Source organism: Carya illinoinensis, chromosome 1 (assembly GCF_018687715.1).
Source record: "Carya illinoinensis cultivar Pawnee chromosome 1, C.illinoinensisPawnee_v1, whole genome shotgun sequence".
Lineage (NCBI taxonomy): Eukaryota > Viridiplantae > Streptophyta > Magnoliopsida > Fagales > Juglandaceae > Carya > Carya illinoinensis.
In genome coordinates this window covers 2,510,884-2,525,594 of record NC_056752.1, presented here as the reverse complement: position 1 = coordinate 2,525,594, position 14,711 = coordinate 2,510,884, and the positions used below count along the sequence as shown (strand labels likewise).

Here is a 14,711-nt window from a genome sequence, read left to right as displayed (position 1 = left end):
ATCTTTGTCTGCAGCTTTTCTTTCACAACATGGCAATCAATTTCAATGTACTTTATCCTTTCATAAAAACCGAATTAGCAGCAATGTAAAGAGCTATTTTGTTGTCACAAAACAATAGAGCTGATTTGGCATAAGTAATCTAAAAATTTGCCAACAATGTAATTAACCAAGAAATCTCACAAGTAATAGAGGTCATAATCCTATATTCAACTTCGACTGAGGCCTTTGAGACAGTTTGTTGCTTCTTAGACTTCCAGGAAATTAAAGAATTCTCAAGGAACACAAAAAATCGGTAATTGATACTCTAGTATCCACACAACCAGCCCAATCTGAATCACAAAATGCTTTAAGATGGAAATCAGAACTGGCTGGAAAGAAGAAGCCTTGACCAGGTGCTCCTTTCAAGTATCTAAGCACTCGGTGTAAAGCATTTAAATGTGGTTGCCTTGGTTTATCCATATATTGACTTAGAACTTGCACAGAATAGGAGATGTCTGGCAGAAATATAGTGAGGTAAATAAGCCTCCCAATTAACCTCATATACAAAGAAGGATCCTCTAAAATTTCACCATCGAAACTTGAGAATTTTGTATTTTGTTCCATAGGAAAAGCAGCTAATTTGGCAGCCAGAAAACCTAAATCTTGCAAAATATCTAACATGTATTTTCTTTGACACAATGTTATGCCTTTGGAAGACCTAGCAACTTCCATCTCAAGAAAATATTTCAAGTTGCCCAAATACTTGATTTTGAATTTATTGTTTAAAAATGTCTTTAAATCAGAGATTAAGTTCAAATCATTACTAGCTAAAATAATATCATCAACATAGACTAATAAAGCAATGAAGGAACTGTTTTCTGACTTAATGAAGAGAGAATGATCAGATTTAGCTTGCTGAAAAGCATACTCAATAATGGATGTGGATAACTTGGAGAACTATTGTCTAGAGGCTTACCTTAACCCATAAAGGGACTTTTGTAACTTACAAACTCTAGAGTCCCCCTGTTTGGCATATCTGGGTAGAATGAATATATACACTTCTTCATTTGAATCTCCATTTAAAAATGCATTATTTTACATCCGATTGATGTAAATGCCAATTTTTGGCAGCTGCTCTGGCCAATAGACATATGACTGTAGTCATTTTAACAATTGGAGAAAAAGTCTCTTGAAAATCAATACCCTCAATTTGGTTGTACCCCTTTGCAACCAAACAAGCTTTGTACCTCTCAATGGTACCATCAGCTTTATATTTAACCCAATAAACCCACTTACAACCTATCGACTTCTTTCCCATACGTAAAGTAGTGAGAGTCCAAGTTTTATTTGCCTTAAGGGCTTTGATTTCAGCATTCATAGCTTCTTGCCACTCAGGGATTTGGTTTGCGTGTGAGAAAGTTTGAGATTCAGAAATAGAAGAAATGGTTAAAGCAAAATGTTTGTGAGAGATAGAGAGTTTGTCATAAGAAAGGACATTAGAAAGAGGAAATTTGATACCTGAAGACTTTTCCTACAAAGAAACAAATTGTGATGAATGTTGAGAGGCCAATTGACAATAATAGTCTTGCAAGTATCTTGGTGGTTTTATGATTCTTGTAGAGTGTCGAATTGGAACATTGGAATTGTTTGAATTTGAAGGAGAGTTGTGACGCCCCCAAATTCCGTTTGGGATTGGACGGACATTTGAAGCGTCGAGACATGCAACACAAGGTTACCTGCCCCTGTTCATGACATATAAGATGCAATGTTCCTAACATGCATCTAACATTATGCAATATTCGCAGCGGATAATTTTTTTCTTTAACAATACTATGCACCAAATTGAAAATATCCCAAATGCTTAAAACATACTTCATACATAAAGACTCATTTAATAGATCACAACACTAATCCAAAATGGCTATGATCCAAAAAGTACTAAAGATGCAACTCCACTGTACAAGTAGTAATTTACGTTAACTACTATATTAACATTGACGTCGCACCGTCGCTTAGTCAACTGTGTCTAGTTGATCAGCTCCTGATTCTCCTTCAGGTCTTGTAACAAGATCTACCATTCGAGGGGAATGGTAGTTGGGACTACCAAAGTGAGATTTGATTACAAATCTCAGTAAGTTAACAAAAAAACTTCCACACAAGCTAATGATGCATGCATGACAGTAAAAGCATAAATGCATAATCAAATTCATAAGTAATTAAAGTATAACTTGGCGTACAACATAGCATAATTGACATAACTTAAATTGAAACATGAACTGAACTTGACTTGACATGAACTTGATCTGAAACTTGACTTAACATGAAAAATACATACTCCACAGTTGTTGTGGCCCCATGTATTCTACGTGTAAATACATACTTCACAGTTGTTGTGGCCCCATGTATTCTACACAAACTTGACTTAACATGAAAAATACATACTCCACAGTTGTTGTGGCCCCATGTATTCTACGTGTAAATACATACTCCACAGTTGTTGTGGCCCCATGTATTCTACACAAACTTGACTTAACATGAAAAATACATACTCCACAGTAGTTGTGGCCCCATGTATTCTACGTGTAAATACATACTCCACAGTTATTGTGGTCTCATGTATTCTACGGAAACTTATTCTTTAACTGCTTAAATACATACTCCACAGTTGTTGTGGCCCCATGTATTCTACGTGTCACAATTGCTGTGTCTCACGTAGTGTATGCGTCACAATTGCTGTGACCCCATACATAAGTAATCAAGATGAAACGTGACTGGAATACGAAATGACTGAAGTCCTGACGTAACATAACGTGACTTGAATATAACTTGAAATACATGACCAACTTAAGATAGAAATATTTCGTAACATTGCATAACATATAATAGACAACATATTTAACATGACATACTTGTAATGTATAGTAATACATGACAGAATATATTATGTAACAGATAAAAATTGATGACAGAATAAATTCTGTATAATAGACAATTACGTAATAACTTGGCATGGCATGACATATATGATAACATACATATATACACTGTAGTTCTTTTACTTAGCACACATACACAATAGACTGCTAGTAAGTTAAAAGCTAAACTTACCTCGATCTTCACGTTTCTTATAAAACTTCAAGTGCGACCACGAGAAACTGTAATTAGTGATTCTAAAAATTAGAACTAAATCACTAATAATTTGAAATATGGAAAATACTAACTTAAAGAGTAAAATTTTCATTTTACTCTCTACATGTGGGAAAATGACCGTTTTACCCATAACTTAAGGATTTTGCATACTAACTCCAAAAGTTTCCAAAATTTACATTCCTCTTATAAATTTTGTCCTAAACTTAAATATCAACTCAGAAAAATTTAAAACAAAACACAACTATGAAGAACACACTATGGCCGAAACATCCATAGGCGATTTCCCTTGATTTTTGTTGCAATTCCTTCCAACTTCAAAACTCATGCTTAAACCAAAATTTTGCAACAAACCTCTTCCAATCCTAAGTTCAAAACCATACTTAAAACATCCATTTAGAAAAAACTAATAATTAACACTAAACTTTTTTGTAAAAAGATCCAAGCACTTGAATCACAAGTTTTGACCTTAAATCAAAACATCTCCAAGAATTTCAAAAATTAAATCTTACTTCTAACATATTCATAATATCATCCTAACATCAACCATGCTTTAAATCATCAAACTAAAGTCACCAAAATCACAAAATAACATTTGGAGTTTTTGGTTTTACACTTAGTCCAAAAACAGAAACTTTTTTCTCAACTAGTTTTGATAAATCTCTTGATCTATGACTTATAAATATATGATCTTCAAACCAAACCATCACATGGTTTAAAAAGATGTCCTAAAATATATATAGGCTTCTAATTCAAGATCACATGGTTAGAAATTAATCAAAACATAAATTTAGCCAACAATATCCACACTTTGGCTTATCTGAATATTTCTTTGCATAAAATTTCATATATTTGAAACTAACATCAAATATTTTCAAAATAATAATATAACATGTATATAAGATGTTTAGGATCTTCCAATAAAATTATCAAAGTCATTGGAATAGGTTTAGACCACCAAAGAGTTAAACTTTCTCAAAACAGAAACTGTTTTTCCTCTTCCAGTTTCTAAGTTTCTAAATCTAAGAAAATCTTTCATCAAAATCTTTAATCATGCAAAAATCCTCAACCAATAATCATATACACATGTTAACAATACTCCATAAAAATTTTGGACCAATTTCTATCCATTAGCTTGGTCAAAAACTCCAAACTATAACATATTCTCCAGTTTATCTCCCAGAATGAACTTTCTATAGTTTATATAATATTTGACTGACCAAATGATCTTCAAATGGGATAAATAAGATATCCACGTAAACTAGACTCAAAAAGGAACAACTTATATGAAGGAGACTTTATGATAAAACACTTACAACAGCTTCGAAATGGGCATGCAAAAGACCTCCTAAAAGCTATCCGAGAGAGAGTGTTTGATATTCTTTCAATGGAAAGTGTAAATGAAGATAATTTCGTGGGGAGAGGTGGCTGGAGATACTTATGGATGAGATATGGAAGAGATGAGGCTGGAGTTGAGAGTTGAGTGTAGTTTTCTCCTACCCAAAATATCTATAAAAAATTATCTCATAATATTCTATCCAATAGTATCTACAAAAAATCAACTTAAGATAATTTTATCTAATAATATCTATAAAAATCAACTCAAAATATTTTTACCCAATAATATTCATGAAAATTACCTCAAGATATTTATTTTTATCCAATAATATCTACAGTTTTGAACAGATGTTTTGTCCGAAAATATAAAAAAATGTTATTGCGCCATAAGACTTTAAATAACCCTCCGAGTCTAATGGCACAAATCATAATACATTTTGACACTTCTAACTATCTCCAATAATCAAAAACACACTTCTGATACCATAGTAAATAATAACAGTAACTATGTAGTTAGACAAAAACTTATACGATTAATGGATTCGTGAAAACTTTTGGGATTTTTACGAGGTTCCTAAAGTTAATAAAAATTTCACAATTGAATTTCTAGCGGGCTGATACAAGAGTTATCTATGGAAGGTGCTGAATTTGGAAATGTAGAGATTGGAGATAATTCTGCTGAATTGGGAGAAGGGATTTGTGAAGAAGATAAAGAAGAAAATATGGAATCTGGAAAATCAGAAACTGGTTTGGGAAGAACAAAAGAGCTATAAGGTTTAATAGGAAAAATAGAGGAAGAGAAAGGGAATATATGTTCATGAAATATAACATCACGAGATATAAAAGTTTTGTGTGTTTCAAGATCATATAATTTGTATCTTTTTACAGCAAAAGGATATGCAATGAAGATGCATTTTCTTGCTCTTGGATCAAATTTAAATCTATTACGACGCAAGGTGGAAGCAAAACAAAGACAACTAAAAACTTTGAAGTGATTATAAGAAGGAGGTTTAGAATACAAAACCTCATAAGGAGATTTATGTGAGAGTAATGGAGTTGGTGTTAAATTTATTAAATGGACAGCAGAAAGAATGTAATCACCACAAAAATTTAATGGCAAGGAAGCTTGGAATCTGAGGGAACGAGTAACATTTAGCAAATGTTGATGTTTCCTTTCGACGACTCCATTTTGTTGTGGTCTTTCAACATAATTTTTCTGGTGTATAACACATTAGGAGGAAAGAAATTCTGACATGTGAAATTCAGTCCCATTATCGGTTCTGATTTTCTTTATTGGAGAATTGAATTGAGTTTGAACTAATTGGAATAAAGATTACAAGTAAGGCTTGCTTTGGGATTTATGTTGTAGAAGATATACCCAAGTAATAGAGTAATCATCTACAATTGTAAGAAAATATTTTGAACCATCTAAAGCAGAAAAAGAAAATGGTCCCCACAAATCATAGTGAATCAATTCAAATGGATAAACTGAATTTGATTCACTAGAAGGAAAAAGTAAACCTTTTTGTTTAGCTAAAGGACAGATGGTACAAGTACAAGAATTATTGGATTTTGATATGTGTAAATCTAAAACACTACTGCTAAGCAATTTTAATTTGGAAAAAAAAATATGGCCTAACCTATAATGCCATAAACTAACATTCTGATTTATTGAAGGACACGAAATAGAACAACTAACCAAAAAACTTTGCTTTAAGTAAAAGAGGCCAGCCTTCTCCTCAGCCATCCCAATCGTTTTTCATGTAGGTAAGTCTTGAATGAAATAAAGATTGGAAACAAAAATATGACAGTATGAATGGTTACAGGTTAATTTACTGGCAGATATTAAATTGAAGAAAAAATCAAGAACACAAAGGGCATTGTGCAAAGTCAAGTTGTCTAGTAGTTAGATAGTACCAGTATGTGTAACGAGAACTAAATGGCCATTTGGTATTTTGACAGCAAAAGAAAGATTAGAAGTTATGAAAGAAAATTGATCAATGGAGCTAACCATATGGTCTGTTGCTCCAATGTCAATTATCCAGGGCACGAGATTACCTGCAAAATTATTAGTGGAAGGTGGCTGTGGAGTTGGTAAAATGCCAGAGCTGGCTTGATTCATTAATGATGAAGTAAATTGTGGTTTGAACATGGCAAGTAGTTGCTGATATTGATCTTGAGACAAAGAAAACTTCGAAGCATCATCATTTGATTTACCCATGGATTAATAAGATTGATAGGCCGAAGCATTATTTCCTCTTTTGGATTTAAAACTAAGAGGAAAGCCATGAATCTTATAACATTTTTCAGAAGTGTGACCTGTGTATCCACAATGACTACACACAGGTTTATCCTTTCTAAAATTGGTTTGCGTAGAAGCATTAGTAACAATTTTCATAGGCTTTGCTGTCAAAGCAGCAACCGATTCAAGACTAGGGATAGAAGTCTCCAAAGTAATCTCTCTATGTTTCTCTTCTTGTAATACCAAGGATATGACTTTGTTCATAGAAGGAAAATGATCAATTAATAGTATCTGACTTCAAATACTATTAAAAGAGTCATTTAGTCCCATCAAAAACTGCATTACATACTCTTCTTATTGAATTTCTTCAAAAAACCTTAGGGTTTCTACAGAACACTGTGGCAATCGCATATAATTTGCTAGCTCATCCCAAAATGATTTCAATTCAGTGTAATAATTACTCATAGACTTCTGGTCTTACTTTAGTGAACTAATCGCCTTACGTAATTGAAAAATTCGTGGATGATTATCTTGTGAGAAGCGGTCTTGTAAGTCTTTCCACATATCGGAGGCATAATCAATGTAGAGAATGTTTGATCCAATGTTCTTTGCCATAGAATTGAGGATCCACGAAACTACCATGTCATTACACCGAATCCATGGCAAATAGAGTGGATTTGCTTCAGACTTCAGCTTTTTGTGAATTCTAGTGATAAATCCAGTCTTGTTCTTCGCACTGATGGCTTTGGACATGGACCGTGACCAAGAATGGTAATTATCACCATTTAAACGATCAGTAACAAGTATAACACCAGGATTTTCTCCATGGTGTAAGAAATAAGGGCTTGAGGGGTTATCAAGAGAAGTAGGAAGAATAGAAAATGGAGAATCAAAATCAGATGAATCAGAATCCATGACAAATCTCGTAGAGCAGCAGTTTATGCTCTGATACCATGACAAAACTAGAGTTCTGCCATGGATTTATGATCAACTTGATGCACTAACAGAAAACAGAGAGAAAGATTTGGGCAGAAATTCACTTGTGTTGTATTACTTTCGATAAATCGTTTACAATCAAAAAAAGTATTTATATGTAGTAAAATATAAAAGTAGAAATGTAATTATACATATAAAGAAAAACTCATGTATTTCTAATATCAAACAAGCTTATTGTACTGTCTTGACTCTCCCTACAAATAAAGTGGATGCTGAAAAAATGGCTTCCTTGAAGGCGGGCAAATGGAGGGTGATCTGTTCACCTGTTAACATTATTGATAGGGTGGGGTCTCCCACAAATCCACTTGGACAGGTGGCACCCTTGGTGTTAGAAATGCAATGGAAAAGATAGGGATCCACTTTCCATCGATTGACTCACTAACATATGTTGTATAATATCATCTCAGTCAAACCTATTAGTGTAAAGATAATATGTTGTCATATGATAAAATTTAGTCTTAGGTAAATATGTTGAGTAGAGTTTAGGTAAGATTGCAAATTCACAATATCTAATCAGATCAACCTATTTATAGTAAATTGGTCATAACTTCTAATTTGCATACCGAATTAAGTTGATCTTGGCCATGTTGAAAAGCTAACTCAATTATATACAAAATTATTTCTTACAAGAATCTTCAAATTCGAAGGTCAAAGAAGATGTACAGAAAGTTCATTCGACACTTGTTCGACAATTTGCTTGAGTAAGAATTTTGAGATTTGCTTTTTCATTAGGGTTTGAACTCTCTAAGTGGTCTATTCAAGCCCTAAGTGTATATATATAGAATAATATATACGACTTTTAAGTCGTATAGAAAGGTCATAAATGTTGTATTCATTGTATTCTTAAGAGAAAATTTTAAGGAGATCCTTTGCACATTAAAAATTGATTTTTTTTCTTGATAAACATACCTCCATCATATTATGCTTATGTTTATACTCAAGTTTGAGCACCATTGAGTCTATTGGTGTAAAGTGTAAACATGTTCTTTGGCCAGAAGGATTTTTGGAGCTGTTGTTGATGCAAAGATTAAGTGGGATATTTATGTTGCTGCAAGCTAGATTTAGTTACTTCAAGGGTCTTGTAAATATTTCTAAATTGGTTGTAACCAATTCAATTTCTATAGGGGATTTTAAGTGCTTGCTTATAGATACCCAGAGTGGTTTTAGATTTTGAGGAGACTTTCTTCAAATAAGATTGCACTTCGTTACCAAAACTGTTTTGTTAATTATTTCTTATGATTTGATTCATGGATTGGTTTATTATTAATTTAAACAATCAATTAAATTTAGAAAACACATATTCACCCCCTCTAGATCATGTATTTGGGATCTAAACTACTAGTTTTTCACAACCAATATATTAGTTTTGTTTCTTGTTAGAATTACTGCAGTCATATTTTCACTTGTAATTTCAACCAATTAGATAGTACCTCAACGTGTATATAAACCTGGAGGGACTATTCGGACCAAAAGGCCCGAGACTCTAAAAGGGGCCCATTATATTACAAAAGCCTAGAGGGCAGATCTAGGGGCTGCAATAGGATAAGGAAGAAGAGTCTAAGAGGAGATGTGCCTCTCGCCATCTTTTACAGAAGGATAACAACACCGGGTAGTAACATGATTATTCAAAATACCAAGTAATGATCTATACCGATAAATCCTAGATAAGATAAGTATCGCGAGCAGTTCTATATATACTAAGTAATCTTTGATAATTGAGAGATTAATTTGATTATTATTTCCTTTCACTAACTTAAGTATCGGATTATTTTCAGATAAAGCCCCACCAACCTCCTTGTTGATTTTTGGTGAACAATTACAGATTGGCCTGCGAGACACATCTTTAACAAAACCCATACTCATGATACTGTGTAAACTGCTACAATAGAATATCAATAATTCATCACTACACGTCGCTTTCTTTCTGTTTCTTGCTCATGTTCTGTTTTTTTATATTTCCCCTGTACAAAATATGTTAAAATAATAGAAGAATAAAATAAATTCTTAATTTTATTTGGCTGAAGAGAAAAAAAAAAAACAAAGAGATGAATGAACATTTATATTAAATTTAGGAGTACTGCACAAAAAATACAATTAATTAGCACTAAGACATAATTAAAAAAAGTATTTATCTTCTTAATAAATGAGGATATTCGAGATAAAAATAAATAAATACACTTATGGTAACAAAAAAAAAATCACGTTCTCATTGATAATGTCATATCTTATTCAAATGCAAATAATTAGGAGAAAGAAAGGATCTACATAAACACCTAATTAAATATTGCAATTTGCAAAAGCTAACTGGCCGGTGTACCCCCACAAGCTAGTTTTTAGAATTTCGACTTTGCCATTACACGTACGTGGGGGTAGAAATCCAAGATCTACACGGCTCACTCAAATAGCCCAAAGCATAAGTAGTATTTGACCAAGAGAAAGCGTACGCAACAGGATGAGAAAGATCATCATGCATGGGGGACTTTCTAACCTTAATTTCTACGAGCCGAAGCTTCATGTCTAGATCCCTGTATACGTTTTCCTTCCATCTTCTTTCGGTCTTATTCCACCTGTTCTGTTTTTTGTATTTGTAAATATATAGTCATTTCCTTGAAATGGGTGATTACGTACCTAGGCGCTACTCTATATATAATCGCCACTTTTGTTCGTTTTGATGTTACAGCTGGAGATGTAGCTTTCTCTGGTACTGGTATATGGAAAATAGAGGGAGGAAAAGGGCCTTTCCTGGTTGGCAATTGATTGAGTTGATGAACCATTAAGGGACACAAGTGGCTGTTATAAGCACGTACGCGTTTGTAAAGAAAAAGATGGATCGATAGACAAAATAAAAAAGAAAAGGTATGTTGGGCGCGCAGCCGGATGCTGATCAATGTGGATCGTTAATATAACATGTAAAATCAATACCAAACCGACCAGTTTCTACTAATTATTAGCACTGACTCTAACTTTGAGTTCCCATATGCATGTAAAGGCGTCTAAAAATAAATTAATCTTCTAATTATTAAAGATAAAAGTAACTTGCATTAGATTAGTCAATTTCAAACGATAGATCGAATTGGGATCTCCTAGCTAGACTATTTTCAAAATTAATATATATGCGGTAAAAGTATCGATCATAGTACTATTTTTACTTATTCTCACAAAAGAAAAATATTCTTGTTATAAAAAGATTACATAAAATCAATCCAATAAATTGATATTGTAGTTTGATCATGTGGTTCATCTTATTATAAATTTATTTTTATTATAAAATAGATTTAACAAATAACGTAAAATTACATCAATTTATAAAATTATTTTATATAATCTCTTTATATTTATAACAATTCTCTTTTTAAAAATGGTGGTTCTACAGACACTACTGAGACCTCTCAATAGTTGATTTTGTGTTTTTATTTTTATTTTTTAACAATGTGTTATATAACATTTGTTTATAATATTCTAACTAGAATTTGATAATGGTTTTTCCAAACGTACGTGTACGTTCCTAGCGACGACACAAAACGCTGACTAGTACGTACGTACGTAGTTTATATATACACAACGCGTCACTCTCTAAGATCACTAGCGGCCAGCTATCTCGCATGGAGTTTGACCTCAGAAGTCAGAACCCTCCAAACATCGATCGACCCGTCCGCGTTTCCTCATTGACCCCTGTACGTACCTACCAAGATACGATAGTCTAGTGAAACTTGGACGAAACTGGCAAAGGTACGGTTTTGACCCAAACATTGCAACCCCGTTTGACTTTTCTTTCTTTGTATATAGGAAAACACTATGGCCACCGCTGGTGGCTCCCGCCGGGGGCCACCGCTGGCCCAAATTTTTTTTTTTTTAATTTTTTCTTTTTCTTAATAATTAAGATTTTTTTTTTTAATATTATTATAATTTTTTTTATATTTTTTTCAAAATATTTAAAATTATTAAAAAATAATTTAAAAAAACAAAAAAAATAAAAAAAATTTTTTTGCCTAACGGTGGCGGGAGCCACCAACGGTGACTGTAGCAGCATCCTTATATATATAATGTTTAATTCACTCCTGATCTCATCACTCTCTTCAATATTAAGAAAAAATTTAATTATAAATATAATTATATATTAATATATATAGCAATCTAATATAATTAATTAAAAAATAAATTTTATTAAAAATAATATTAATTTAAAATTTAAATAAAAAAATTAATATTAATATATATATTAATATACGACTTTATTTATATATAATAAAATTTTAATATTAAATACAATAATTTACGTGATCTATTCAATTTGATCCATACATGTAAATTGAATTTCATAATTCTCCTAATTAATTAACAAAATAAATGCAATTTAAAGTACAGAACCTGAATTTACTAATTCTAATCCCATCATTACTGATAGTCTGATTATTATTATAAACTCCAAACTTAAAACCGAAATATTTAATATTTAATTGCGGTTTTCGCTCATTTTGAACTCTTAATTACTAGGGATTAAAAAATCCCCTCATTTTTAATTTCGACTCACAAGTTCTGAGCACATATTTATATACCTAATCCACATCTCCTAGCACCTAAAACGTCGTCGTGTTTCCGTCCAGTTTGTTGTTTGTCTGGTTATCAAAGCAAGTCATCCATTATTCGTCGAAGTTCGTCCTCCGTTAACATATCCCATAGCTCCTCTTCCTTGCTGCTCTCTCCCACAGCATTAGTCTCTCTCTCGCTCGTTGTCTCCGTTTTATTCGACTCGGTCGCTACGTTTGGCTTCTGCTGGCGAGCTTCTTCATGCTCTGCACTTTGCCTTTTCTCTGTGTTGTAGTCTGACACTGGGAAGTTGAGCTTGGCTCTGCTTCCCCGGTATTCTATGGCGGCTTTGTCGTAAGCCCTTGCCGCTTGCTCCGCCGTCACGAAAGTGCCTAGCCACACCCTCACTGCTCGCCTTGGGTCTCGAATCTCTGCCGCCCATTTCCCCCACGGCCTCTGCCTTACTCCCCTGTAGTTCCTCTTCTCCTTCTTCTTAGTCTTCTTCTTCTCGGACGTATGGATGTTCGAATTGCAGCCCGAACAACTGTTGGAACTACAAACCGGGCACGCGACGCCGTTGGAGACTGGTAACATTCGGTTGGTACAGTTGGTCCAGCTGGTCGAAGGGAACGAGGATGACGTGGCAATCAGGGAGGACGCTGCAGGTAGTAGTAGTTGAAGCTGTAGCTCTTGGGTCAGATCATCAATGCCGCCACCGCTGATCACGTGCTTGAGAGCTGACACCATGATCTCATGCTCCACTTCCAAAGACACACTACGGTACGGTGTCGCAGGAGAGGGCATGCCCGTATGAATCCGATTCAGTCTGGAGGTCGTCGTCAAAGAATTTCTCATTATGTTGGGTCTGCTCGCGAAAGGAAAATAAACAGAAGAGAGTACGAGGAATTTCTAAATGGTACGAGTTCGGAAGGCACGGAAAAGAAGATCGAAAATATTTATACGAGGAGATCGGGGAGTCCAACGGGTGCCAGCTGGTACGCCGTTTACACGCGGTCTTATGCCAGGGTAAAAAGGTTCTAGATGTTTCAGAGTGAAATCGCTTTGAGAGTGGGATCCGAATGCTGACCCGCTTGATTTTACTGCCACGTATGATGCTGCTGAGTTTATGGCTTACGTTGTGATGTGACACGCGGCACCTTCGACGGGTCTTAAACCACATGATGTCCTTGTCCTTTTTAAGTGTCGTGGCTACCCTGAAACTTTACAGCGCAACTTTTCTCAACTGTCTGAAACAGTCAAACACCTTATTGGATAACTGATATTAATAAGACAAAATATCTGCTAGAGTGGCTATACATCTTCTGACTCGTACCCGACATGTGTAAAAAGGATTTTTTTATTCATATATTTTTTAGAATATTTTTTAAAAACAAAATAAAATTCATAATATCAATAAAAGATACTTATTTAATTATTAAATTAAAAAAATGCTCGAAACCTACCTATTATCATAATCTCAAGCATTTCTCTGTCTACTTGCATACTTGTTTTCTTGACACACCCAATATATTATTAAAGTAAATTATATAAAATATTATTTATCGTAAAAAAATATACAAGTGTCGTATATTTTTTTTTAAAATAGTGTGTTATATGAGGCAAATATAAAAAATTTAATTTTTTAATAGTAGACCTCGCTCATTTTTAAAATAAGTGTGCAATATTTGCATAGCTCATGATTATATCTAGCATTACTTAATTATATAATAATAATAAAGAGTTTTGTTATATATAATCATTTTTACGTATTTTTTATATACTTTATGTATGTATTGACCAAAATAATTATTTTATAGTAAAAAAAGTAAAACGGTTAAATACATTATTGTTTTTTATTTTCTTTTAAAGAGTCGTCAACCACATTTTCAAAAGTAGTCTATCTCCAATTTTATTAAAAGCACCCTCATTTGTGACGGAGGAAAATCGTAGAAACAAGTTCAACCACAACAAAACTAACTTTTTCCACTATAGCCAAACACCCGAAAAACATACAAAAAAAACAAAAAGCAACTATAAAATAAAACCCCACAACCCAATATTCAAGAAATACGAATATCTGCCAAATACCCTCAATCCATTCTATATAAACTACGGAGAATATGAGGCAATAACCTTGTCTCCTTAATCATATTATTTTCTTCCAATGCATCCATTTTAGCTAAAAAATCAGCAACCTTATTTCCCTCTCTAAAATAGTATTTAATTGAATAAACAAAATCAACTAACAAAGAAGATAATTCATCCCAATAATCCCAAAGATACCAAACAGTACATGACCAATTTATAATCCAATTAACCACCACTAAAGAGTCGCTTTCAATGTCAATGGCATGAAAATCCAACTCTTTACACCTTTGAAGACCTTCAATAATCACTCTTATCTCTGCTTCATTATTAGAACATATTCTAAAATATTTAGAGAATGCAAAAATTAAGTCACCACGGCTATCTCTCAAAATTC

General features: G+C 33.3%; 1 protein-coding gene across 1 annotated transcript; it reads right to left on the bottom strand.

The window, feature by feature from the left end:
- Nucleotides 1–12,050: 12,050 nt before the first annotated feature.
- Nucleotides 12,051–13,171, bottom strand: LOC122305612 (ethylene-responsive transcription factor ERF098-like). The gene has a single exon (XM_043118205.1). It carries the CDS (start codon nt 13,082–13,084, stop codon nt 12,326–12,328), a length of 759 nt encoding a protein of 252 aa, XP_042974139.1. The 5' UTR covers nt 13,085–13,171; the 3' UTR covers nt 12,051–12,325.
- Nucleotides 13,172–14,711: the final 1,540 nt, after the last annotated feature.

Coding starts and splice junctions, on each gene's coding strand:
- LOC122305612 (XM_043118205.1), bottom strand. CDS start 13,084: ATGAGAAATTCTTTGACGACGACCTCCAGACTGAATCGGATTCATACG.